The sequence below is a fragment of the Cynara cardunculus genome, assembly GCF_001531365.2.
Source record: "Cynara cardunculus var. scolymus isolate 2C chromosome LG 11, CcrdV1, whole genome shotgun sequence".
Classification (NCBI taxonomy): domain Eukaryota; kingdom Viridiplantae; phylum Streptophyta; class Magnoliopsida; order Asterales; family Asteraceae; genus Cynara; species Cynara cardunculus.
The window spans coordinates 17,894,880-17,921,172 of NC_037538.1; the positions used below are offsets into that span (position 1 = coordinate 17,894,880).

At 35.1% G+C, this 26,293-nt stretch overlaps 1 protein-coding gene across 8 annotated transcripts in view; it reads left to right on the forward strand.

Annotated features, from left to right (window-relative positions):
• The first annotated feature begins 396 nt into the window (after positions 1–396).
• LOC112521093 (protein CHROMATIN REMODELING 5-like) overlaps positions 397–26,293 on the forward strand; it is a 34,992-nt gene continuing 9,095 nt past the window's right edge. For 4 of the 8 annotated variants that reach the window (XM_025129758.1, XM_025129762.1, XM_025129764.1 and 1 more), the window contains exons 1-18: positions 430–2,009; positions 2,138–2,205; positions 8,134–8,574; positions 9,228–9,452; positions 9,558–9,641; positions 13,576–13,635; positions 13,742–13,836; positions 14,648–14,699; positions 15,055–15,121; positions 17,628–17,721; positions 17,865–17,952; positions 18,037–18,171; positions 19,961–20,152; positions 20,238–20,305; positions 21,281–21,374; positions 21,689–21,813; positions 21,894–21,957; positions 24,744–24,956. In XM_025129758.1, the coding sequence (XP_024985526.1) occupies positions 1,319–2,009; positions 2,138–2,205; positions 8,134–8,574; positions 9,228–9,452; positions 9,558–9,641; positions 13,576–13,635; positions 13,742–13,836; positions 14,648–14,699; positions 15,055–15,121; positions 17,628–17,721; positions 17,865–17,952; positions 18,037–18,171; positions 19,961–20,152; positions 20,238–20,305; positions 21,281–21,374; positions 21,689–21,813; positions 21,894–21,957; positions 24,744–24,956 (2,856 nt within the window). In that variant the 5' untranslated portion in view covers positions 430–1,318. Of the gene's footprint in view, positions 2,010–2,137; positions 2,206–8,133; positions 8,575–9,227; positions 9,453–9,557; positions 9,642–13,575; positions 13,636–13,741; positions 13,837–14,647; positions 14,700–15,054; positions 15,122–17,627; positions 17,722–17,864; positions 17,953–18,036; positions 18,172–19,960; positions 20,153–20,237; positions 20,306–21,280; positions 21,375–21,688; positions 21,814–21,893; positions 21,958–24,743; positions 24,957–26,293 lie in introns of all 8 variants that reach the window. The other 4 variants (XM_025129759.1, XM_025129761.1, XM_025129763.1 and 1 more) reach the window with 4 other exon arrangements.

The following is a 26,293-nucleotide window of genomic DNA, read 5'->3' on the forward strand; positions in this document are numbered from 1 at the left end:
ATTCTTTTAACAGATTCTATTTCATTCAAAAACATTTTGCGAACCAAAGGCCACCTAAGTGGTAGAAACTTGAATACACACTTAATTTCTAAATTCAGAATGTGATGAGTCTATTTAAGATACTTAAGTCTAAAACTGATCTGAATTTATTTTGATGAATATCACAATACATTACTTTTTCATACAATTTACCATTCGTTAAATCAATATTATGGAGAAAGATTAGAAACAATATGAAGGCTAGAATGCCCCCAAATACCCTTTATGTAAGTCAACAAACAACCAACCAATCTTCACCGTTGATTAATCACCTTTGCACTAAAAACTGCCACATGTCCACATCCTGTAGGAGCAAACCCTCCCCAATTAAAAAAGATTTTAAAGAAATTTTGTGTTGAAATAACCCTTCTCAAAATTTTCCCCAAATTCTCTATCTTTCTCTCTCACCGGACATAATCGGCCGGTAAATACAGTCGCCGCCGTGTGTGATCCGTTCAACCCTGTGCACTTTTGTGTCCTCTCATACATACATAAAACTTTTTTTGTTACAGTTTGATTCCTTTTTATTTTTATTCTAATTGTCAAATCGTTTTTCTGTTGTCGTTGCCGCCGTCTGCCGGCGCGTGTTTGTTACCCCCGACGGCCCACTTTTTCCGACGTGAGTACGACTGCTAACGTGCGCCGATTTTTTTCTCAATCCATATATGTACACACAAACGTAATCAATCTATCTATATACGTGTATATATGGAGCCTTATTCGTAAACCAATGTGAGTCATCTCAAATGAATTTGAATACCATCTAAAAGTCGCTCACTCACTCATCGGTTGATTGTGTTTTTGAACTGCTATCGTGACCTAATTTAGGGGTTTTCTTTTGTAGATTTAGGAACTCCAATGTGCTTTATGTCTTTTCTTATGGTTTTGGTGCTCCATCTTCGTAGAGTGACCGATCCACTGTTTATGCATCCAGGCCAATTGAATTCTGCTTTTATGGGTGTCCATATCGTCTGGATCGCCCTTTCCCTCCTGTGTACTTTTTTAATTCGCTATTCACGTGAAGAGTGGATTTCACTAATTATTTCTTTCTGGTTGTTTGAGTGTCACCGGACAATCCATATAGTCTTTCTATGATTAAAGCCGTAGTTTGTTCATTTTATTTTTATTCATAGATGATTGAAATTTTACACCCCTCACTCATTTTTACTAGCTAGTTTTAAATGTTTTTATGTTTGATTAATAGGTTTAAGGAAAGAAGGTGGAAGCTCGTAGTGAATAAGGGAAGCGGAAGTGACTTAGGTTTCAGGTTCCTGTCAGAATGGCCTTTTTTAGAAACTATACTAATGGAACAGTTGCAGAGGGGGTTTTGAATGACAAGCACCAGGGTGGAACCATAGAAAGAGCCGAGAGCATTGTAGGAAACCATGATTTGGAAACAACTTCTAGTATGGATAAAGGGTTTGCGACGAAGATGGAAGATGGGCAGTATCATGGCGATGGTGAACCATATTCTACGAGTAGGTCACTGAATGAGCCAGCAGCTGAGGAGGAGGATGGCTTATTGAATTTAACAGCTTCTACTACTACTACTACTGCTATTACTACTACTACTAATACAAGGAAACCAGCAGGGAGATGGGGCTCAACATTTTGGAAGGACTGTCAACCTATGCATCATAAACATGGGTCAGAATCTGTGCAGGAATCAAGGAGTAGCTCTGAATATAACATTGAAGAGGGATCTGGCAATGATTTGTCGGAAACGGATAAGGCAAATAAGGGTCAAAATGTGGATGAGATGTTGTCTGATGATTACTACGAGCTGGATGGAGATGACCAAAGTGATTCAATGCACCATAAGCTATTAAGTAATGCAGCTGGCTATAGTTCAATATCTCAGCCGCAGGTTGCTGACAATCACTTTGTGTCCAGAAAGAAGTCAAAAACTTCATCTGGGGGTGCATATGTGGAAGATGCCGATTTTGAAGATGATGAGGAGGAAGAAGATGGTAACTTGATTTTGTTTGATGCTATATTCGTATATGTGAAATTAGGTGGATAGAACTGGCATTGTATCTGTTGCTATCATGTGCACTTGCATTAAATTAGCTACTTATGTTCCCTCAATTTGCTGCAGAAGATGACCCTGCTGATGTAGATTTTAATCCTGACTTGGTCACCACAAGTGTTGGAAGAGGGAAGAAGGTTACTGCTTGTCCATTATATCGCATTTGCATCACCTATGCCTCATTATTGTTGTTTCTTTGCATGGTTGTCTTCAAATTTTAATTTTAATTTTAGTTTGGGCATATCTTATCTTTCGATTAAGTCAGTGTGAATGTATTAGCTTTTAAGAAATGCCAAATTGCCAACTGATGCAACAATTTTGCTTAAATCTTCACTGCTGCAACCCTTGTGTTCTTATGATCATTTATAGATTGTATGTCGTTAAAACGGTAATAAGACAACTTTTAATATCTCGACGTTTGAGACCTGATCCTTGTGGGTGATTTGATATCATTTGGTGGTGGTGTTGTTCATGACAGTGTATTGCTTTAATGTCCAATGCTGGTTGTGGTTGCTAGTCTAGGGCATTATTGTTGGAGTATTGGTGTACCTACATCTAGTCTTTCATGTTCTAGTGCTTATGTTAGGATTAGGTTAATATATCCTAATTTATATTCACCACTTCCTTGATTACTATGAATAGTGTGTGAGACAGCCAAACACTTTATGATTATAACAGTTGAGTATAGAATGAGCAAAAAGGTCACAATAGGTTAGTGGTTACACGTAGTTTGTTGTGGTTTTGAAAGTGTTGGCTAATTGGTGACCTGACGAGGATTAGGATCTCTTCTGGTATTAGGGCTATAAAATACATCAAGCCAGCTTGGTCTTGTGCTTGAGTTAAATCAAGTCTAGATCAAGTAGAATGATTAAATTGAATTTCAAATTGAACTCACATTTTATCCTTCAAATCTTTGCTAAAAAATTCGTTGATTTTGTGTTTCTTGGCTTGAATGCTCGAATAAGCATGTTTATCATTAATTCAATTTGTATGTTGATGTATATGTGTACATATTATTCCATGATGCTTAATTACTTCAAATTTATAAATAAGTATTTGACATTAGACTTTTATCTGTAACCCCGAAACATGCATCTATACATATGCTTGTTACTAGAAAAAAAAATTAATAGAACATTATGAAAAATCAATAAACAATTAAGACTTATTGGGACTCATATTTGGACTTGTTTCATGTGTATTTTGAATTTTTTTAAGATCAATATTCTAAACTTGCTAGTTGCCCAAAGTCAAATAAGAGTTCAGCTTGAGCCAAAAACAAACACTATTTTCCACGCTTGGCTAATGCTTGCAGAATCTGAAGTTTGGCTAGGCTTGATTTGCTTGCAACCCCTAGGTTCTATGCTTGTTGGTCTCTGTAGGGTGAACAATGTAGCAATAACATATTAGAAAGAGGGGGGGGGGAGGGTGAATACGGTACTTTTAAAGTTTTAATAAATTTCTTTTTAGAAACTTCTGTTACAAACCCATAAGTCGTGTGGAATATAAACTCATAACCTATAACAACTTCTACACAAATGACAAATGTATTCCCAAAGATCACTCAACAAATGTCCTCACTCAACCTAGAACGGATTTCTACCCGAAGTAGCATAGTAGTCATGAGGATTGAGAGTGATAGCGATGAACTCTTGTGAGCTCAAAAACTTGCAATGTATTCTCTTCATATCTTGTTTTCCGCGTTTTTGATCTTTACAACCTTAGCTTCACTTATACTTGAAAACCCCAGATGAATACACCTGGAGAAAGGTGGTAGAATCCTTAGGAAGGATTTGGAAGATCTAACATTGAAGTTCTTCTTGCTAGCTTCAACTTTAGAAATCTGCAGATGTTTTCCGATGAGTTTAGGTAGCCTCGAAGTGCATCAAAAGACAATTATGTTGCAATAAATGCTAGCCGTGTTTCATTAAATGCTCCAGGAGATGCAACACGTGAGATTAAGATTTTAGAATGACGTGTATAGCTTTTCTAGCTTATGCTGTTACTGCGGTCAGAATACAAAATATCGGTCAGGACTGATATTCGATATATCGGTCCAAAATAGTGGTTAATATAATATTTCTTAGAATTATATATTATGTATCCATCCATAAACATATCATATGCATTAATTAGAGTTTAGAAATATAGTTTCAAAATTAAAACATCACATCATCTGAAGTGTTCAAAAAAAATAGGAGAAGTGTTCAAAAACGAGCTAATCGCAAGGAATAGGTTCGGCATCCGAGTCAACATCATCTAATACGTTCACTTCTTCGTTTAGGTTAGCTTCCCAATCTTCCTCTTCTTCCCCTTCATCTCCAACATGATGATGATGATCATCATCTCTATAGCGCTCCCTTTTACTTCTTGTACTTGGTCCAACTTCTTCATTACCTCCCATTGCTTCTCGTACATCCGACCAAAGGAGGCCATCTCTTGCATCCACAAACTCTTGGAGCTCAACATCGGTTGGAACCACCCAATCATCATTTTCTTCAACATCTCTCAAGAAAATAGGATTTGAAGACTTGTTATCCTTGAGAGATTTGTAACTTGGTAAGTATACTAGAGAAGACCGAGAAGAGAGACCGAGAAGAGAAAGAAGCCAGACTGTGAAGTCGTGAACTCGTGAACTCGTGAAGATGAAAAGAAAAGAAGCAGACCGTAAGCGTGAAGATGAAGGAGATCGAGAAGGAGACATTGAGCGTGAAGATGAAAAGAAAAGAAGTCAGACTTGATTTTTGAGACCTAATATATGTGACCAAATAAAGAGCCCAAAAAACTAAGCCCATGAAATAAGAAAAACCCAAATAATTGTCTTATAAAAAATCGGAATATCGGGACGATATATCTATCAAAATATCGGTAAATATTGGGAAATATCGGTAAATATCGGCGATATCATCGGGACCGATATTTTGACCGATATTTCACCAGCGATTTTTTCCCCAAGTCCGATATCCGATATATCGACGATATATCGCGATTTTAACAGCATAGTTTCTAGCAGAGTCCAGTAACATGACTGAGTGCTTTTTGACTTTTCTCACTTATAGGGACAAAAGAGCAGAAACAACTTACCAAATAGACTACATGGGACAAGGTGCATTTGGTGCACAGACTACATCAGACTGGATGCGACAAAAAATAGTCCCATGTTTGACATGATATTGGACAGGAATGAGGTGGGACAAAAACTCGATTTTATGGGTCAAAAACTGAGATCTTCTGTTCCACCCAAAAAGGTGGAACAATGTTCAACAAAATCAACAAGACTATCTTACCTTCCATCCTGCATTCCTTGCATCTCTCTGAACTTCCATCACCGCCATCTCTCAAAACTTCCATCACCACCATCTCTCAAAACTTCCATCACCACCATCCCTCCATCTCTTAATTCGCTCCTGCACCACTGTCACTTACTGCTGCACCACCACTATTCTCTCCCTCCATTATCATCACTGCTGGTCTACACCTTCTAGCGACGTAAAACTAACCTCTGCAGGTCTCCAAGCTTCGTGTGGGTTTAGAACTGGAGGAAATGATAAGGGTGGTTTTGGTTTTTGATCTTGAAGCTTTGGTGGTGTGATGGTGGCTATGGGTTTTGATCTTGAGACTTCAGTGGTGTGACGGGTGATGGAAGGAGTATGTGGTGTTTGTGCGAAGAAGAAGATGAGAGATGAAGGAGATGATGTGTGGCAGATGAAAATCGTATCTCAATCAAGACTTTTGCGTCAATGAGATATTGGCTCCAATGTTTGTGCATTATGTATAATTAAAAAAACGTAAACATTAGATTTTAATTTTTTAACAGAAAATGAAAAAAATGTAATGCACTCAAATTTTAATAAATAAAATTGTTTATATATTTGGCTGATTTGTATCATATATAATTATTATATGATAAAAAGGTATTACATAAATATTTTAGGGGCAGTCTGGTCATTTGAACAGTTCTGTCTAGTTCTGTTCTAGTTGTATCAAATGTATAGCCCTGTCCGATCTTGGCCAGTTTATCCTGTCCCCTTTAGTTTGCTTACCAAACGCTGCCTCAAAATCCATTGATGTTGTGAGCATATCTTTATCGGTGGTTTAGTGCATTACCTACCGATCATGATTGAGATGCCATCTGCTATTACATTAGGTTTTGACCATCTATCTACTGATGGCTTCTTCAAACGTTTTTCAGTGTGAAAGGCTAAGTCATCAGCGGTTGTGTCAACGAATGACAGACAAACTAACTAACCCATATAATAACTAAGTGTTTAGTAAATGTTTGTTGATCATCAAATCTTTATTCTAAGTGGGGCTTAACAATGCTCCATCCTTGTTCATGCTAATTAGGAGATTATCTCGCAAAAATATTTATATATCAAAGCCTAACATGTAGATGGAAAACCTATATCATGAATTAGGAATAAATCAAGTTGTTATGTGAGCATTTGTTGGTATTGCACTCAGCTAGAGCACTCTTTGTTTCTGTTCTTATCTTATAAGTTCTCTTTGAGCAATGGTGGGTTGGCTGCTGAAAAGTTACTATGCTTAGATACTCTACTTCGGTGAAAGTGGTAGATTATTTGAAACAAGTTTTAGTAGAGATCTAACCACCATATCTGAGTAACTGTTCTAGGTTACAAGTACATCAACACTCCCTGCCACAATGAAGTAAGGATTTTGGCTCTACTTAGGCAACTTAACGTTGTTCAAAAACAATTTTTATAGCAGGTTAAGTTAAAGGGTTTGAACATTAAGGATCATGCTGAAACGAGGCAGGCAGTGGAAATATGGAGAATCTCACTATTAAGTTTCATCCCATCAATAGAGTAACTGGAAATAGATAGATGGTTTTTTTGGCATCAACGATTGTGCATAGCCTCTTCAGTGAATAATGGAGAGCCAGAGTTGTTTGCCTGTTCTTATTTTGTTTTTGATTTTGAGTGCTTTTGTAATTTGTCTTGGTGTAGTGTTGGCTCCCGGACAGTTTTTTTTTTTTTTTGGCTTGGCTTGGCTTGGCTTTGTGTTGTTGCTTCTAGGCCTGCTACATAGTTGTCCAGTTCTCTTTTCCATTCTTTTCTCCGGGTAATCCTGGATTTTTGGTGGGCTTGTATATTCATTTGGCTATTTATTTATTTTCCTTCAGAGTAAGCTATCAATGGTTGTTACTTTGATAAGTGAAGGATTTTATGCTTCTAGGTGTTGTACTGTGCTAATGTTTATACAACTAACTTTTTGTTCGCAGTGCTCATTTTATTGGTTCTGGGAAAGAAAAAAATGTTTGCACTCGATTTTCATTTATTGAGCATTTGAATACATATTTTGACATTTCAAATTATTGTTGTGTGTTGGTATTGGTAATGTGGTATTTTGCTGATGCTATTTGTCTAGTTCGAATGTTGGATTTAGGATTTCATAGCTTGGTGGGATATTAGTAGGGTTTCTAGTACTGCACGTGCATGTACTGTATCCTAATATTATTGTCCATGCATACTCTTTCGCACACATAGACACTCATGATTTATCATTCATCCACTCATAACTTGCAGAAGCCTATATTTGCTTTTTCATCTGCTGATATATTGTAACCCATAGGCAACCTGCTAAATGGAGATTAAAGTAATAACCTATCATCTGCATTGTTCTACAATAAATGCAGGCTTTCTATTTCACTACTGCCTTTATGTTAATAATTTTCAGGAGAACTGTCATTGGCTATCTTTGATGATTGAGCACTCAAGCTTATTGTACCTTTTTATGGATGTAGAATTAATATTAACTAGGAACATGGCATATTGAGCATGTTTGTCTTTTCAAGCGCATGTTAGAATTAATAGACAGATGTTTGACAATTACAAGTGACAGACCATGGGCTTGCTAGTTCTGTTCCTCCATTTAGGTCTATGTCTATTGGATTGGGGAATGTGAACTGGGGGAATACAATTGTTTGTAATTTTCAAGTTTGCATGTACTTTTACATTTATGATAAAACATATTTGATTCATGAAATCATTTTCTGTGGGTTTGCTATGAGCACAGTTTAAATGCTGCACTTTTGTGACCTTCAGGAGCATGACGAAAACTGGGAAGGAGAAGGTTTTGACGAAGATGATAATTCTGAAGATGATGAATTGGAAATCTCAGATGATGATTCTTATAAGAAACCAAGTGGCATGCAAAGGCAGAAGCGTGGGCGTAATAGTTTAAAGTCTAGTAGAGAACCTAAACCTTCTACATCTTTCAGTCGGAGGAAAAGAGGTAGGGCATCATTTGATGAAGACGACTCGTCAACAAATGATTCAGATGATGATATTGAAGAGGACTTCAAAAGTACAAGAAGGAGAAGTAGCCACCCTCGGAAAGACCCTGGTGGTCGATCTATTTCTACAAAAGGTTCTGGGAGGATCAATGAAATTCGAACTTCAACTAGATCGGTGCGGAAAGTATCATATGCTGAAAGCGAAGAAAGCGAAGAGCATGATGAAGATATCAAGAAAAAGAGCCACAAGGTGTGGATTACCCATAAATGCACATATATAATTATTCAGATGCCTGTTTTAGTAGTCATATGGTGTATATTTGAGGCAATAGTTTACATTGTATTAATGCTGAAGGCTTATGAGAAAGTTAGCTGCCTTGTATGATGCAGATTATGGTGGCTTTTTATGGGTATATCATAATTTGATGAATTTTCAACTTTAGATGGTCTAGATCCAGACTTAACATTACGTTTCTTACTTGAGATGGCTTTTAGATGCATATGCTGAATAGGTGTATGCATGCATGGGGATTATGTCAAGGATATATACGCATGGGTTTTTGGACAACATTTGTGTCAACTGATGTTGATCAGTTGATCTGACCAAACTTTTGTGTTTCTGGGTAATTGAGTTATCTGTAGCACTAGTAATGATGAACATTAAGTGTAATAAGATGCAGTGGTGGAGATCTTAGTTTTATATAGTTGTAAAGTTGGGTTTTGAGTTCACTTGGCTATAAGTTGCCCTTCTTTTGATTTTTCCTGTTATTTATATATTTTGTGTATATGTAAATCAGCTGACAGTGCTCATTCGTTTTGTCCACTATCTAGATGTGATATTATATAGTATATTCCTGTCTTTCTCTCAGTCTATATTAATTTCTGTATCCTTTGTGAGGTAAGGATGAGATGGAAGAGGAAGATGGTGACTCAATTGAGAAGGTGCTGTGGCATCAGCCAAAGGGCACAGCAGAAGAAGCTGTTCGAACCAACAAATCTACAGACCCTCTATTATTGAACCAGTTATTTGACTCAGAGCCAGATTGGAATGATACTGAATTTTTTATCAAATGGAAAGGCCAGTCACATTTGCATTGTCAGTGGAAATCATTTTCTGAACTACAAAATGTATTTTTCAGTTTCTATGCTTATTCCTTAAGGTGTATCATCTGCATTGCTAAAGTTTTGTATCTGATTTTCTTTTTAATCATTCTTGTTTTTGTTTTTGGACAGCTGAGTGGCTTTAAGAAGGTTATAAATTACACTAAAAAGGTTATGGAGGATATAAAGCACAGGAGAACAGTATCTCGTGAGGAGGTAATGTTGGCAATGGATTCTTCTTGATCTTAATATTTCTTATGAAGTCTAATTTGATTATTTTATTTGTTTGATAGAAAAGTAGATCCGTAATGCTTGTGTCAAAAGTTCACTTACATTCTGACTCCCTTTGCCCCTCACATGTACTTACTGTACCTTATACATGGAAGTTGTAAAGGTAACACATATTGGGTGTTTTTAGTTAAAATGAGAAGTTAGGTTCAGAAGTGATGTAATCATCAATAATGAAGTTCAGCCTGTGGTACATATATAATCAATAGAGCATGCATCACTCATGAAACTTTGAATTGGCAATAGAAATTCAATAGTGATGTTATCATCAATAATGAGTTCACCAGTGGATGTAACAGATAACATAAATTGGTTGATGATCTCATGCGGAAGTGAGGTGCACTCTCTAGTCTCCTTCACATAATGTTGATGCATATTCTTCACTTTGTAGGGATACATTAATTGTTTTTTCACATATTGTAGCTTGTTACCTCTTGTAGCCAATATATGTAGGCTAATAGCTAATAGAGATGCAATAATGGCTTTATAGTCTAATTTCATGGGGTAGAATAAAGCATATGTTCACTATAAAGACTTTGTGGGTGGGAGTTGATGGGAAGTACGTTGAATGACATTTCTTTTATGCTTCAACCATCATAATATAGCTTTGTTATGAAGATGCTCATTTTTCTAGGAGTGAAGATTTTAATACGAACGAAGATATTGAGGATGTCTAAGTTGTGTTTCCATTAGCATCTACTCATTGAATTAAGCATCTCAAAATGATTAAAGAGGGATTAATTGACTTCCTTCAACTTGTATTGATCAACTTTTCTATAACTTTCAGGAATTTTTAATTCATTTTTATTATTATTTCAATCAAATAATTAATTAGTCATTTAGAGAAGTAATTGTGTAAAAAAATCAAGCTGTTAGTTCTCATCTGTTAACACAATTCAAAGATTATTATAATTATATATGTGTAAGCAACCTCTTATCATTAGGAGACTGAGCGCTAGGTCACTTGGCCGCCTAGATCAACCAAGTGTATGGAAACTAACATGGCAGTTGGCCGAACAATTTCAACCATATGTTTACACTTACTTTGTCTACAAAATTGCAGTAGACTACAAATTGGAGAATACTATAAATATTAGGGAAATTGTAAATCTTTCTCATCCGTTCAATCTCGAATACATGTATATCTTTGCATGAGATTGGTAATCTATTCTAAAAAACTCGATTATTTCTAATCAAGAAACTTGTGTGGAAAATTTAGTACTATATACTACAAATTCTTACATGTAGAACACAAAAGGCTGCCTGATTAAAACAAAAAAATATAGAATGTTTTTTTTCTTTAAGCTAGGAACAGATACATAGAGCATCTCCAACAGCTATGCTAAAATAGAGATTTTGGAGATTTGGGGTGTATATTCCAACAACTATGCTATACCATATGCTAAAATAAAGAAACAAAGAGAGGGTAGAAATCTCTAAAGCATTATATTTAAGAGAGAGAAATAATATTTAATTCTTTCTCACCAATAGGAGACATTGAAATTAAGTGTTTAGGAGAGAGATATAATATTTTATTAAATCTATTGAATATTTTAATAATATAGTTAATCATAGAATTGCTAAAATAGAAGAGCTGTTGGAGTTGGATGTGATTTCTTTAGATACTCTATTTTTGAAGAATTATAGTATAGTTGTTGGATATGCTCTTGTCATCCCAGCTTATGATTTTCTTATGAAAATGCTGAACTTGTCAACTTGCCAAGCTCTTAGTCAGGTCTTAACTAGTTTATTTTAGGTAGATACTTGAGGAGTACATATTTTGTGTGCTTGATTCCGGAGATAGGCATGGACCAGTTCTAAAAAGCCTCGTCAGATCTGGTCAACGGCATGGTTAAGCCAGTTTAAAAAAACCTGGTCTTGTCTGAGTCTGGCAGGGTAAGGACTGATTTAGGCCTTGATCTGGACTGGCCTTGTTCTGGTCTGGTTTTTAATTTTTATAAAAACCGATATTACATATAATAAATATTCGTTTTACAATTATAATGACTTCACAATTCATTTATTGTGTCAAACATTATAAAATACAAATATTCAAATGAAATTATGGAACTTTACTCAAATTAAGTTATTGAAAATATACGTAAATACTCTTATAGATTATAAAGTGAGAACATATGAAAAAACATAAAAAATACGATAATTAAATAATTGCACAACATGAAATTACTACAAAGTTTATAAATATTTGGTATTGATCGTTGAATTATGTTCTAATTTATAAGAAGTGTATTGATTTTGATTCTGTTCTTTTTTATTAAATTTATTAACTTTTTTGAACAAATATCTAATTTTTTATAAAAAAATTAGTTGTACCCAATCTGGTATGGTCCAAAATATTTTCTGATCTGGGCTTTATGCAGTCCTAAAGTTACCGGTTTGGGGCCAGTCCTTCTCAAAAAGTTTGGACCGGTCCGGTCTGGACCGAACGGTTGGGCTCTTTTGCCCATCTCTACTAGCTCCCATTGTTTTGGACTTAATTCACAATGTTGATTCAAGATTTATTGCCTCAATAAAGTTTCATTGATGTCTGTGATTCTATCTTCACATGGTTCTTTTTACTTCTCCAAGTTACCGTATTCCCCTGAAGAAATGTACAGTTTTCTGTTCCATCCTTGTGCTTCCTTGTATTACCATACCTCTATTAGGACTACTTTTTCAATATTGCATATTTCTATATGCTGCATGGAGATGACTCTCTTTAGTGTTTTGCATCACAATACTGACACCACATTTTGTGTATGTGACAGATGGATCAATCATGATGCTAGTAACATGCCATTGTCTACTAGCATCTGATTTGGCTCCATGAAATTGTCAGTGAGTCAAAACCCAGTTTGCCTCTCTCTTCCAGCAAGTGAAGGACATAGGACATAATTATGTTTTTGCAAACAAAAATCCCCTTCTTGGATCAGCAATTTCTTATGGTTTTCGAAACAAAAAATCCCCTTCTTGGACCAGGCATTTTTTGTTACAAAGAAATATTTGAGTTCCTGGTGATACTGTATCTTCAGCTCTAAGTAACTGCATAGTGCTTTATTCTCATCAAAATCATTTACAGTTACCATAATGTCATTGACCTAAACTATAAAGACCGAAATGTTGAACTTGAATGCCTTGATTGATAGTGTTACAGTCAAATTGACGTCATATATTGTTCATAGCCAACAGTGCGTTAGTGAATCTTTAGAACCATGCATGAGGAGATTGTTTAAGCCTATATTTTTTTTTTTGCTGTGGTCCCTGCCCTTTGGCCCAACCAGTCTATGAAGTCCATGCAAAGTGCCCCTCCACATGACTTTCTGGCTTTCTGTTCAGCAGGTTTTTCACCCCCGAAGATTTGATAACATTCGAATCTCGGACATATGATACACAAGTCTTAAACCTTACCCAATAGGCTAACAGCTACCTATTGGGTTTGGAAGCTTAATGCAAAGTCCGTGTTCCTGTCGACTTGCACCTTCCACAAAATAAGAAAGACAGGACAGTAGATTGGAAGTGAATATAAGCCCATATAATGCCTTTTTGGTGTACACACTTCATTGGGACTCTGATATTTGTGCATGATGATCCTAGTTCTATGCTGTTTCTGAACTTCATCAGTCGAGGATTATTTATGCATTCTTTGGCAACTCTTCTTGTTGTTTGTGACATGTTGCTTTTCCATTCTGTGTAAAACATAACTTCATCATGTAATTGTCCAAGAATCTTGTAAGGTTTGCAGAACTGGCATTTTACTTGCCTGCTCCTTTTTGATATCAGGGACTTACATTGTTATCATTGTAATTTCTTTGTTGCTTGAAGACAGACTTAATTATTCTTATTTTGTATCTTTATTTGTTAGATTGAAGTCATTGATGTGAGCAAGGAGATGGATTTGGATCTTATCAAGCAGAATTGTCAGGTTTGACATCATAAGCAAATTGGGCCATTTCTTGCACTCTTTTTACACTGTTCAATGTTATGCTAGATTTTTATTTTTACTCTTTTTATCTATTTGTGCCAATTAGGTCGAGAGAATAATTGCTGACAGAATCAGCAAAGGTTCGGAAGTGCCAGAGTATTTGGTTAAGTGGCAAGGTCTTTCCTATGCTGAAGCAACATGGTATATAGACCCAATTAACTTTTATGAATCTTAAATTTGTTTTTTCCCAGTTATATTATATATTAATAATTTTGCTGTTTCATGTTAAAAGTTATTTTTTTTAGCTCAATTGGTATTAACGGAACATCTTTGTTATTTTTTTGTCGTTTTTAGGTCCATTAGGTGTATCATAAAGGTGTAAACTAAACTAACAACAAATCATATATATGTTTATTTTTAATTATTAGTATACCGTTTAAACTTAAATGGACACACAAGAACAGAGTATTAGTTTATTTTAGCTTTTATATATGAAAATTTTGTGTATGCTTATACTCTATAATAACAAAAGCATCTGCTTGTATTAAAATTGCCTTCATACCATGAAACTGTAGCAGTTTATATTTTAAAATACCATTAATTGCAATTTCTCTTTTGGGAGCTTTAGAGCTAAATCACATATTCACCCATTTCATGATTACAAGAGTTCTTATATCATTATTTTTGGTCTAGATGATGTACTTTATTTTGAAAACCCATGGTTAATTTTAAACACTTTTCCTTTTGTTTTGCTATGCATTCAAGGTCAATTGTTTCAGTTTTCATTGGCTGTTGGGGGTCTTATTATTTGATTTCTTTCTGATTTTGTTGTTACCTTTTGTAGACACTGAAAAGCAGAAACCCTTATGTCATTATTTTCTCTAAAGTCTAATAAATAAAAGGGATACATAGTTTTTTTCTTTTTCTGCCACTGCATCGAATTTTTCAATATCTAGCAATATTATTCTGAGACTCCTGCCTCTGAATGCTCATATTGATATTATATCTTCAGGGAGAAGATCAATGATATTTCTTTCGCTCAAGCAGCAATTGAGGAATATAAGGTAATGTCCTGACGTGACTGTGTTTTTGGTTTGATGTGAAGCATTGTTCGAGTTGTATTGACATGATTTTTTCTTCAACTCATGTTGCATAACAAATCATCTTCCATATATTTGCTTGCAAGGCTATATGTAAGAAAGTGATTATGGCACAATGTGTTTTTTTTGTTACAAACTGTATTTTTTATAATAGTATAGGTGATGAAGCTGGTTTCCGATCAAGTATTGTTTTTCTATCACGTATTATTGTGTCACTTGACCTTCTATGTCCCAATATGCCCGTTGGCATTTGTTTACCTTTGGGAAATAACTGCTCTCTAGCACTATTATGGGTTTTGATTTTTCAATTTTGAGGCAGGCTCGAGAAGCTGCACTTGCTGCTGTACATGGAAAAATGGTAGATTTCCAGCGAAGAAAGAGTAAAGGTATGCACTATTTTCTTCAAGTTGCAGTTGTTAATTCCTTACAGATCATATTATAAGGACTGTCAAAACACCATAGAAGGGAAGTTCAGAAATTCACTGAAGAGGGCTTAGTCGTGGATATGAGAATTGGTTATCTTCTAGGAAAAAAGCAGTTCTCTAAATCAAGAACACAAATTGACATGCGATTGCTAGTATTTGTTAGGTTGCTGTCATTTTTCAGTTTACCAAATGAAACCAAAGAATCTCACTTATGCAAGTTAAATCAATATATTTGAGATGGCCCTTTTTAATGGATAAAAATAAACTACTAGTCAAGGTTTTAAAGAGCGAAAATGAGCCTCGAGGTGTTATCCCATTAGGTACGTGAGGCATAAGCCCCAAAAAACAAACAAAAAAAATTCATAATTGTATAACACTTAACAAAACAAACATAAGTCCATATATGCATTTATGCAGTAGTATATGGCAGCATAATACACCAAAAACAGAATATATATATATATATATATATATATATATGTATGTATAGGGTCGGGTTCAAGGGAGAACCACAAAAAAGTGAAAAACTAAGGAACATCCTGGTACCGTTCATCTGGACGGTATGCACCTGTGCATACACGTAATTTGTAAGCTATTTTTTCAGTATACACATGTGCATAACATGTATATGTGCATATTAACCAAGAAATAGCTTCAATTTACTTGTATGCACATGTGCATACTGTCCAGATGAATGGTTACCTGGGTGTTCTTCAATTTTCATTTTTTTAGAGGGTTTTTCCTTGAACCTCACTCTATATATATGTATGTATGCAGTTACACATGTGACAGCATAATACACAAAGACAGAATATATATATTTATAGTGAAAATACATCAAAAGTTAATCCGAAATTAAAAAACAAAATAAACAAATACAGAAGTTTTAAATATAATATTATATATTAAACATATATAGAAAAGCACAAAAAAGTTGATCAGAATATTAAAAAACAAAATAAACAAATACAGAAGTTAATAAATATAATAATATGTTACATATTTAACTACGGGATGAAGAAAATGTATACAAAATGATATATACATATATGAGGGTGTGCAGACCCGAACCATCCGACCGAACCCGAATCAATATATCTAAATTTTGTGGGTATCCGAAAATATGAAAAACCCGACCTCCGATATCCAAAAAATAAGTAGGAGTGTAGGTTTAGGTTGCGTTTGCATTTGGGCACCCGACCTGCCCGAATATCCGAAAATTTTCTAATAGGATGGGCTGCCTAATTATATAAAATATATACTTACCGCCTAAAATCTTAATCCTAATAATAGGCGCCTAATTTTCCAAGCACCAAATCACTGTATCACTCTCACCACATAGGTCCACAAACAAAGGCACAAATCCTTAAAAATTAAATACCTAATTTGTTTACTTTTCTATCCTGGTTGTGGTTGCTGCACGTCTTCACAAGTCACAACAGAGTGCATGCATGAATACCTGATCGATCGGCTGGTGGCTGCATGCAGGCCACCATCCCACTCAGAGACGATTAGACGTTGGTTTACTGAAAATCTGAAATGCATATATACACATAAAAAAACTGAGCTTATAATCTTCATGGAATCAAGCTCCTGCTGCTGCTGCTGCCTTCTATATATACCTAACCCGAACAACCCCCCGAATCCGACCGAACCCGATGTCCTCCGAACCTGATTAAACCATACCCCGAAGTTTTTCAGTTCGTGTGTGTGTGTGTGAGAGAGAAGATTGATGGCAGTTGAGAGAGAGAGGGAAACAATTGGTTGTTGGGACAGAGAGAAGATCGATGGAAGTTGAGAGAGGGAAACGATCAGTTGTTGCGAGAGAGAAGAAAGGGGTTGAGAAATACAGTTTAAAAGTCATACGCCTTTCAACCGCCTCAGCCACCTCAATCATTGTCTCATGCCACCTCACTCAGCCAAGGCATACGACTCAGTTAGGGCTTGAGAGGCGACGCCTCAAACTCGTTTCTGGACCGCCTCGCCTCAAAGGCGCATGCATCTTCCGTTTTTTAAAACCATGCTACTGCTAAAAGACCAAAAGGAAAATGAAAATATTCATGTTTCTAGTATCATGGGTATCCAGTCTTTGTATAGTTTATAGATGGTGGTGTTTTTTCTTAAGAAAACCACATACACTTGCTAATGACTGAAGTTAAGGGAAATGGAACTTTGCCATTATTTTTTACGCTTGGGGAGGAGGTTGAAATATGTATGCGTCCTTTTCTATTTAAAAAACAATCATTTCTGGAGATAGTGCATGATTTAGCCAAAAGGGAGGGAAGCATTTGCAGGTGGTTGTGGAGAGTATATATTGAATTAATGTATGTTATGATACAGTTGATGATATTAGATAACGTAACCTGTACTTCTATCTGTTACTATTTTTTGTTCATGTTGATTGTGGTTCTTGTCTTATCAGATATGCAGTTTTGATATTTTTGAATTATAATTTTTATTCTTATAGCAAGTTTGAGAAAGCTTGATGAACAGCCTGATTGGTTAAAAGGAGGGAAACTGAGAGACTATCAACTCGAGGGCTTGAATTTTCTCGTTAATAGGTATGTCATACAAATACCTCCATTAGAGTTGAATTTTGTTAAATGAAAAAAGTGAAGTAGTATGGATTAACAAAGACTTTCTAGAGAGAAACCAATATTTGTTTCATTTAGATCTGTACTTATTAACAATATTCACAGTGCAGTTGGAGAAATGATACAAATGTCATATTAGCTGATGAAATGGGTCTTGGCAAAACAGTTCAGTCAGTTTCTATGGTTGGTTTCCTCCAGGTACTCATATATTTATTTTCTCACATATTTCTGTCAATTTGCTTCACAAAGTTGATTAATTTCAGTTTTATTCTGTCCCCACAGAACTCACAACAAATTCATGGGCCTTTTCTTGTTGTTGTTCCTTTATCAACCTTGTCAAATTGGGCTAAAGAATTCCGAAAGTGGCTTCCTGATATGAATGTGATCATATATGTTGGTACTCGTGCCAGCCGAGAGGTAGGTTATGTTAATGATGAAGCTTAATTTTGTGTTCCATGGGAACATTTAATGTTGTCTGGTCATGGTCTCTGTGAAAATCTTCTGCATTGTGGTGAGGTGACCTTAAAATTGGTATCATAATGTACTTTGTCAAGTGAATTATGTATGGTATTCTATTTATTTGAGGTTGATCCTTGTTGAAAGTATGTTGCTTTACTTGGTTACTAAGCCATTGAAGAGGGGAATGATGTATGGCGGTTGCTTGGCATTGTGGTGTGATAATATTGTCAATCCCACATAGGATGGGGAAAATGAGAGTTTTTTGTTCTACAACAAACGAACACATCAACTGTCACTTTCTATAGCTTATCGATCTATATGTGGTCTGAAAGAAATTACAATTGTTCTTTTTGTTTTGGAAAATTTGTTCCGTCTTAATTGTTTTCTGTTCCAAACGACTGAAAGAGGAGAATGTTCCATCATATTCTGAACAAGATACCCAAGTATTAATAATAAAATGCAGTCTTGGAAGTTGTCTAGTAATAAAAGCAAACCTACATAGTACATCCTCATGGAGAATATAATTCATGTTTCAAATGGCAAGACTTTCTTTTTCATTTATACTTTGAGGGGGAAAAACTTATTTATTATTGGAACGCTGGAGCTTGAGAACGTTATAACTGTAACGATTATTATAGCAGTACATCAAATTTTCATGGCTAGCACAAATCAGTTGGTTTGTAAATTATGCTTGCAGTTCTATATGTTGGTAGGACCTCACATTTCATCTGGCCAAGAGTATATCGTTGGGAATAATTTGAAATTTGTCCTACTTTTATGGCTTGCAAATAGTTATGCTGCTATATCTTCAAAGTTGTATGTGTATTAATTCATCAAGACAAAAACGAAGGGTAGAGGTATTTTTGTTTTGCGAGTGTAATATGATCATTTTCTCTGCTGGATGTTAGTTAATATACAGAAGCATGTGAGTAATTTTCAAAGCTGAACGTATACTGTAAATTACATTCTTTGAGGTCCTGGTTAATTTTAAACTCCATTCGCAAATCCCAAGTTTGTCTATGAAGAGCAGATCTAATTGTATTAGTATCTATAATTGATTTCTTCTATGTAATACTAATCGGTAGGGCCTCATTAGTAAGTGCTACAAGATCTTGTGCATTGGAACTCATGGTTATATACCCAAATCCATTAGTATGGAACATTTTCCTTTCAAGTGAAATCCCCTAGTATATGAAAGTGTGAACAAATGCTTTCATTGTTGTGGAATAAGAAGCCTTCATATCTTGATGCACATTTATATGATCTTTGATTCCTCCTTTTTTCTGTTTTCTTTACCTACTTTTAGTTTTTTCTTTGGGGGGGGGTTGCGGCATATTGTCTCTCTTGGATCTTGCAATAGGTTGGAACTTGGAAGATAAAAACAACAATTTTTGTCATGTTCGTGTATCAAAATATTAGGACTTTTGGAACTTTAAAGGAGGCAACAAGGGGCCACATTTTTTGTCTGGTGCATCTCTTCTGTTGCTCAATGAGGGGTATCTGCCTGCTTGTTAACTATGTCTCTTGTGATGCTTTAGCTTTTATGATTCTTGGCGAATGGTTATAAATTGGATAAGTATAACTGGCACTTTCTTAACATCAGGTTTGTTTATTTTTTAATTATCTTAGTGTTATTGAATATTGTACAATGCAGCTTGCCTTTGCTAACATCAGCTCAGCTTATGTGTAATTTTGCATTTTGTATGAAAGGCCTTTTCATGTGTTCAATATCCCCATGTGGTTATAGGTTTGTCAGCAATACGAATTTTTCTCTGATAAGAACACTGGTGGCACTACGAAGTTTGATGCGCTATTAACTACCTATGAAGTTCTATTAAAGGATAAGATGGTGCTATCAAAAATTAAGTGGAACTATCTTATGGTTGATGAAGCACATAGGTTGAAAAACAGTGAGGCGTCATTATATACAACACTAAAGGTATGTGAATATCTTCTTTTTTTTTCTTCCTATTTTTGTTTTGTGATGATTGCGGATTCCTTTTTTGTTATGACATCTTTCATAGGAATTCAGCACGAAAAACAAGCTTCTTATTACTGGCACTCCCTTGCAAAACAGTGTTGAAGAGCTATGGTAATTTTTATCTGTTATACTATACGGCTGTTTTCTCAATTTGTCAACTGTGGTTGTGAATGCTTTGGATTTTCTTCAATGGTGTTTACTGTTAAAACAATACTAGCAAGAATTTTGGAAGTTCTTACAACTACAGTGGCTTGGTTATTGAATTAGTATAACTCATTTTTTCTATATGTTATGTCATCTTCTGTATTGCTTTGTCTCTTCTTTGTGTGCAGTCATGCTTTGCCGACCTATTGTGTTAAGAGAGGAAAGTATGAAAGAATCTTAAACTGAGCACATTGTTAAGATTCTAGTATGAGAATCTAGAATCTCACTTTTTTAGATGAGAAAGAAATCTAATAGCTGATGCATGCATTGTCTTCTTCTCTTAGGCAGAGTATGGGATCAGCTAGTGACTGCTTCTCCTGATGTTATTATTGACATGCTAATACCTGGCTCTTATTAAATCACCCATCCCATGGGTCATATAAAGGCAATTCAGTTAATTGGCAATATAAAGTTTATTGAAATGAGATGCGTACTATGGCGATGCAGTCTCTTTGTAGCAAAAAAAACATCTTATTTATCATCAGATAGAATCAATGTTTATGTTTATTCTTGTTAGGCTTTTTGGGTGTATACACTTTTGTCAATACATAGTTTGGCGCAATTGAGAATTTGAACTACCCCTAGTTGGACTTTACACAAATGATAAAAGTTGTCACTAAGTGTTGTAACTAAAATAATTGCCACACTTACTACCCTTTGGACTTATGCTATGTGGATGAGAGAAACAACTCCCCACTTCGTATATGCTCTTGACATACGTATAAGCGATAATTAAATTTTCTTCTTTTGAGAAAGTTGAAATCTGTAATATCACTGTCTTAAATAGAACGACAACTGAAAGGGGAGCATATTGAAACTAGTTATTCTTTTGCGTAGAACCTATTATTTGACTTATATACTTGTTCTTTTATGCAATGGCAGGGCCTTGCTTCACTTTCTCGACTCAGATAAGTTCAATAGCAAGGATGAATTTGTTCAGAACTACAGAAATCTTAGTTCGTTTAATGAAATCGAGGTACCAATTGTGCTTGTACATCTTTTGGCATTTACCTCCCCAGATCCTCCATGTATCTTGATATGGTTGGAGAGTTTTTTTTGTGTTTGTGTCTATATGTTCTCCCGGCAAGCACCCTGATAAGAGGGAGAGTAAGAAAGTCTCTCTGAGCTTGGACAATTTTCATCTGTTATTTCTTTGACCCCCATCTTTATTCTTCATCTATTAATTGGGAGCCACAATAACGTTTTCACTTCTCACGACATTTCCCTTGAAATGAAAATGTTGAATGGTGAAATTGAATTCTACGTGAATGTATATTTTACTTTTTATAGCTTGCTAATCTTCATATGGAGTTGCGGCCCCACATTCTGCGAAGAGTTATAAAGGATGTGGAGAAGTCCTTGCCCCCAAAGATTGAGCGTGTTCTCCGGGTTGAGATGTCCCCTCTACAGAAGCAGTAATTTTCTACCCACTCATTGGATCTGAAGGTTCTATATCTTGCCATTTAACTGACAATGGTGCTGGTTTGTTTATTAGGTATTACAAGTGGATTCTGGAACGCAACTTTCATGACTTAAACAAAGGTGTACGTGGAAATCAGGTTAGCATTCATGTTCCTTATGTTGAAAGATGTTGTGAAAGAGGCAAGGTATGTTGACCTGCAACATTGGCTAAGGCGCACTACTTCCATGAGGTGTGTGCCTTAGTCTATGAGGCATTATGCATGGAATTGACGAAGTACATAATCATTGGTATAACTGGTACACAAACATCATAATGTTATTTGCACCAATATATGATTGTATTTTTCTAGTCTCAAACTTAACTTTCTGTATACCATTGGAAAGCTCATTTTCTGTATATTACCATCCTAATATGGCATTTGTTTGACATTCCTATCAACGGGAACGTACCATATCGTTCGTTGTCCAAAACCAAATTTGACCACATTGGTGTGATCATGTAAATGATTCATAATATGTATGTATTCATGTACATATAATTTCTCAAGTGATATCCATTTTATTGTATAAAGATTTTGAATTACTAACTTTTTCATTTACATATACATAATATGTATGCATGGCTTGAAATCTTTCATATTGATATCGGATTTATTTTCTCATACTTATGCTTGAATCAATATGTATATATATATTTTTTGTATCTACATATATCGTTCAACTTGGATATCTTTAATTTATATGAAGACTTGAATTTCCAAATGTGCCACATGTACATGAATACCAGCATGGCTTTAGGCAATGTTCTCATTTCTTTATTATTCCAATCCTATGCATATGTACTTATTCATGTTCTTTAGTAGACTATTCTATGCATATTCATGCATCTCCTTATATCATGCAAACCATATGTTCTCATATATATATAATCCTATATATTATCAACATATAGATTTGCAAATATATATATATATATATATATCAACATATAGATTTACATATACATATATATATATAGAGAGAGAGAGAGAGAGAGAGAGAGATACACACAAGATTGTAACATCCACAGGTTATCCCGCAGGTTGCTCCATATAATTTATATAATTGAATGCCAATGAGTTGTTGCAGCAGTCACCTGATTCCAACACCAGAACACTCTCTTAGTAATTAGTATACACACCCAAATATTCTCACACTAACCCTCTCTCATGCAAACATTCTCTTTTGCTACTCAAAATGGTTTATACCCTTTGTATATATATTTTGAATGATTAAGACCCTGAATTTTTAAAAAAATAGTAAACCATCAAATTTTTACTAGTCGGTTAACGTAACTTTTTTTGGGTTACAAGAATGTAGGTAACCAATTTTTATAACTGCGACGGGTTATTTATTAAAAAAATGTTCAAGGACTTGATCAATCAAAATGAGAAAGTTTAATGGCTTTTTCATTCAAAAAGAGAAAGTATATTGGTTTTTTCATTCAAAAAAATAGTTCAGGGACTCAAATCATTTAAAAATGAGAAAGTTTAATGGGTTTAGGGACTAAACCATTCAAAATGGAAAAGTTTGTTGGGTTTTTTTGAACTTTTCCCTTTATAATTTCTTACATATATTTGTCATGATATATAAGGGACAATGCCTATTGTGGTGACCAAATTATTGCAGAAGTTTCATGTAGGCTGTTCAACTATAAAAGATCAGAAGAGACCACCCAACTACAAGGCCGGGTTCATACACCAATTCTGGCCACATTGACATGTGAAAATGGTTAAATGTCCATTATGCTCTAAGAATCAATTTTAGTTTAAAAATCACTAAATGGAAACTAGCCTAAAGTGCAATGGTAACTCATTTTAAAATTGTAACTTATGTATTGATTACTTCAACAATACAAGTTCATGCATCAATGACTTGTATTGTACAACTTCACAACTCCTTTACTATCACCTTTACTCCCCTGCTGTTGGCCCATCTCCTTCCTGTCAGTTTTTTCTTAATCCAAAGTTTTTGTTTTCAGATTTTGACTACCAAAAGTCTTAAGTTAAGTACTTGAAGTTACATCTATATGTTTTAACCAACAAATGAATATAAGTCATGTGTATTTTTGTCATTTTTGGCTATTTTTCCGTGTAAATGAATTGTGTGGCTTCTTGAACTTTGCATAGTTGAGCGGAAAAAAATACATATGCAGTAGTTGGGTGGCCTCTGTAGTCATTATTCTAATATATAATGAATATTTTATTTGTCACACACCTAGCCTCTATTTCTCTGGGAGACCTTTGCATCTCAAGTGTTCTTATTTTCTGTTGATTTTCTAACTCATTTTTTTGGCATGATGCTGTGGATATTGTTCGTTTTATTGTTTTTCTTATTAAAATTTGTCTGCCCACATTGATGGTGCCATCTACTTAGTTTGTCCAACTCAAGGACTAAATGGACAGTGATGTACGAATTAATGTGAAACGTTTAACCCTGTAATAGCAAAGGCGATGTGAGTAATAGAGTTGTGGAAGGTTTTGGTAATTATGATGGTGGTAGCTTATGTAGGTCATGCTGTTAATTTTTCTTGAGTCATATTTAAAAATCATAACGTGAAACTGACCTACAAAAAGGTTAAACATTTCACATTAATCCGTATGCTTTATTCTAGGATGCACGAATCTATATGCTTTTTAATTTGATTTTGATCTGTATCAAGTCCCCAAAATGGGACCCTGCATGGTTCTAGAAGCTACTTTTTTCTATGATATTTTGTGTTCAACCTACTGCCGTTGAGATTTTTTTCCATTTGCTCTTTCTTTGGTGTATCATTTATTGACCGCATTACCTTCATGATTCGCAATTTCACTTTTGTTCACAAAATACTTTTTCCTTTCAAACTGTACTGTAATATGGACCTACATCTCTTGTAAATCTGCAGGTTTCCCTTTTGAACATTGTGGTTGAGTTGAAAAAATGTTGTAATCATCCATTTCTATTTGAAAGTGCTGATCATGGTTATGGTGGGGACTCTGCTATTACTGGTAGCAGTAAACTGGAGCGGATCATTCTTAGCAGTGGAAAGCTGGTTATCCTGGACAAGCTTCTTGACAGGCTGCACGAGACAAATCACCGGGTTCTAATATTTTCGCAGGTATTGGCAAGGAATACCCATTAGAGAAAGGTGTATTGTTTTTAAGATGTTTGCAAGGCTTAATAGATTTTGGTTAATTGGAAAAAAACCAATCCTCTGTTGCCTGATGCTACTCGTGCCATCACACAGGCACACAATGCAAGATTGTGACAGTTAAGGAAATAGTGAAGGCAGTTGAAACTGAACAGTACGCTGAGCTGAAAAGTTGTATAAGCAGACATATCATAATAAATTCTAGATAGCCACTATACTAATTCATTAGTTTATTTGTTCTTTCACGCTGATGAGTTTTTTGTTGAAGGTCATTCTCAAAAGATACCCTGTAGATGTGTGGAACGTTTGTTTCTTGATTGATTTGAAAAAGGACTTTTGGAAAGTGTGTTTATTCCACTGGCAAATGCATGTGAAAAGGTGGTTTATGGGCGAAAAAGAGTGAACTCCAAGTAAAACCTGGATAATGAACACGGACACAAGTCATATTTAATCCTAGAGTTAAGAGTGAAGTTGGAGCATATATGTTGAAGATAAATAACTTTTATTACATGCATATAGGTAACAATTTTGGTTTCCTGTGATGATTCATCATCTACCTTCTTTTGAAAATCTGACTTGCTAACTTTTTTGTTCACTTGTTGGATTCTAATTCTTGGAGATGTTAATGGTAACTCATTACTGAAGTAATTTTCGATTGGCTAGTTGCTGCTGTGTCAAACACTACCCAGGACCAATAGCAAGCAATATGTGGGACAGCTTAGCACTCAGACCTGCCACTTGATGGGGAAACCATTAAATTAAAGGGTGAGAGGGCTGCTAAAATAAGTACACTATACAAGTATATTACCACATTGTCCAGCCAAATCAAAATTTCCCCTCATAGGTTAAAACTCTATAGCAAAGTCTCTTCAAGCTCATCTTCTAGTTTTTTTAAGTGCATTCTATAATTCGATAAGGTGTGATTCCCTTGAGAGATAATTAGTGAGCTAATGTGATAGTGTTTATATTGGATTGTTTATAGACTTTATGGATAGTGCAGTCAAAAGAGTGTATAAAAGGTCCTAGATAGAAATTACCATCCACTCCTCAAAAATTGTTCTCATTCTTAATTAGCATGAGAATACGGATAGAATTATAGGTAGATAAGACGTGCCCCGGTGTGTTTAGCAGTTCAACAACGCATTGCAGTGATGTAGACCTTGGATCAATTGGTCTTGATGGGTACACAATGTCAATGAATGCTTAAGATGACTCATTAATATGGAGTGATGTTGCTAGAGGTTTTGGGAGCTTGTGAGCGTAACTATAATGTTTGGAAAAAAGAAGTGAATGTTAAGGGCAGG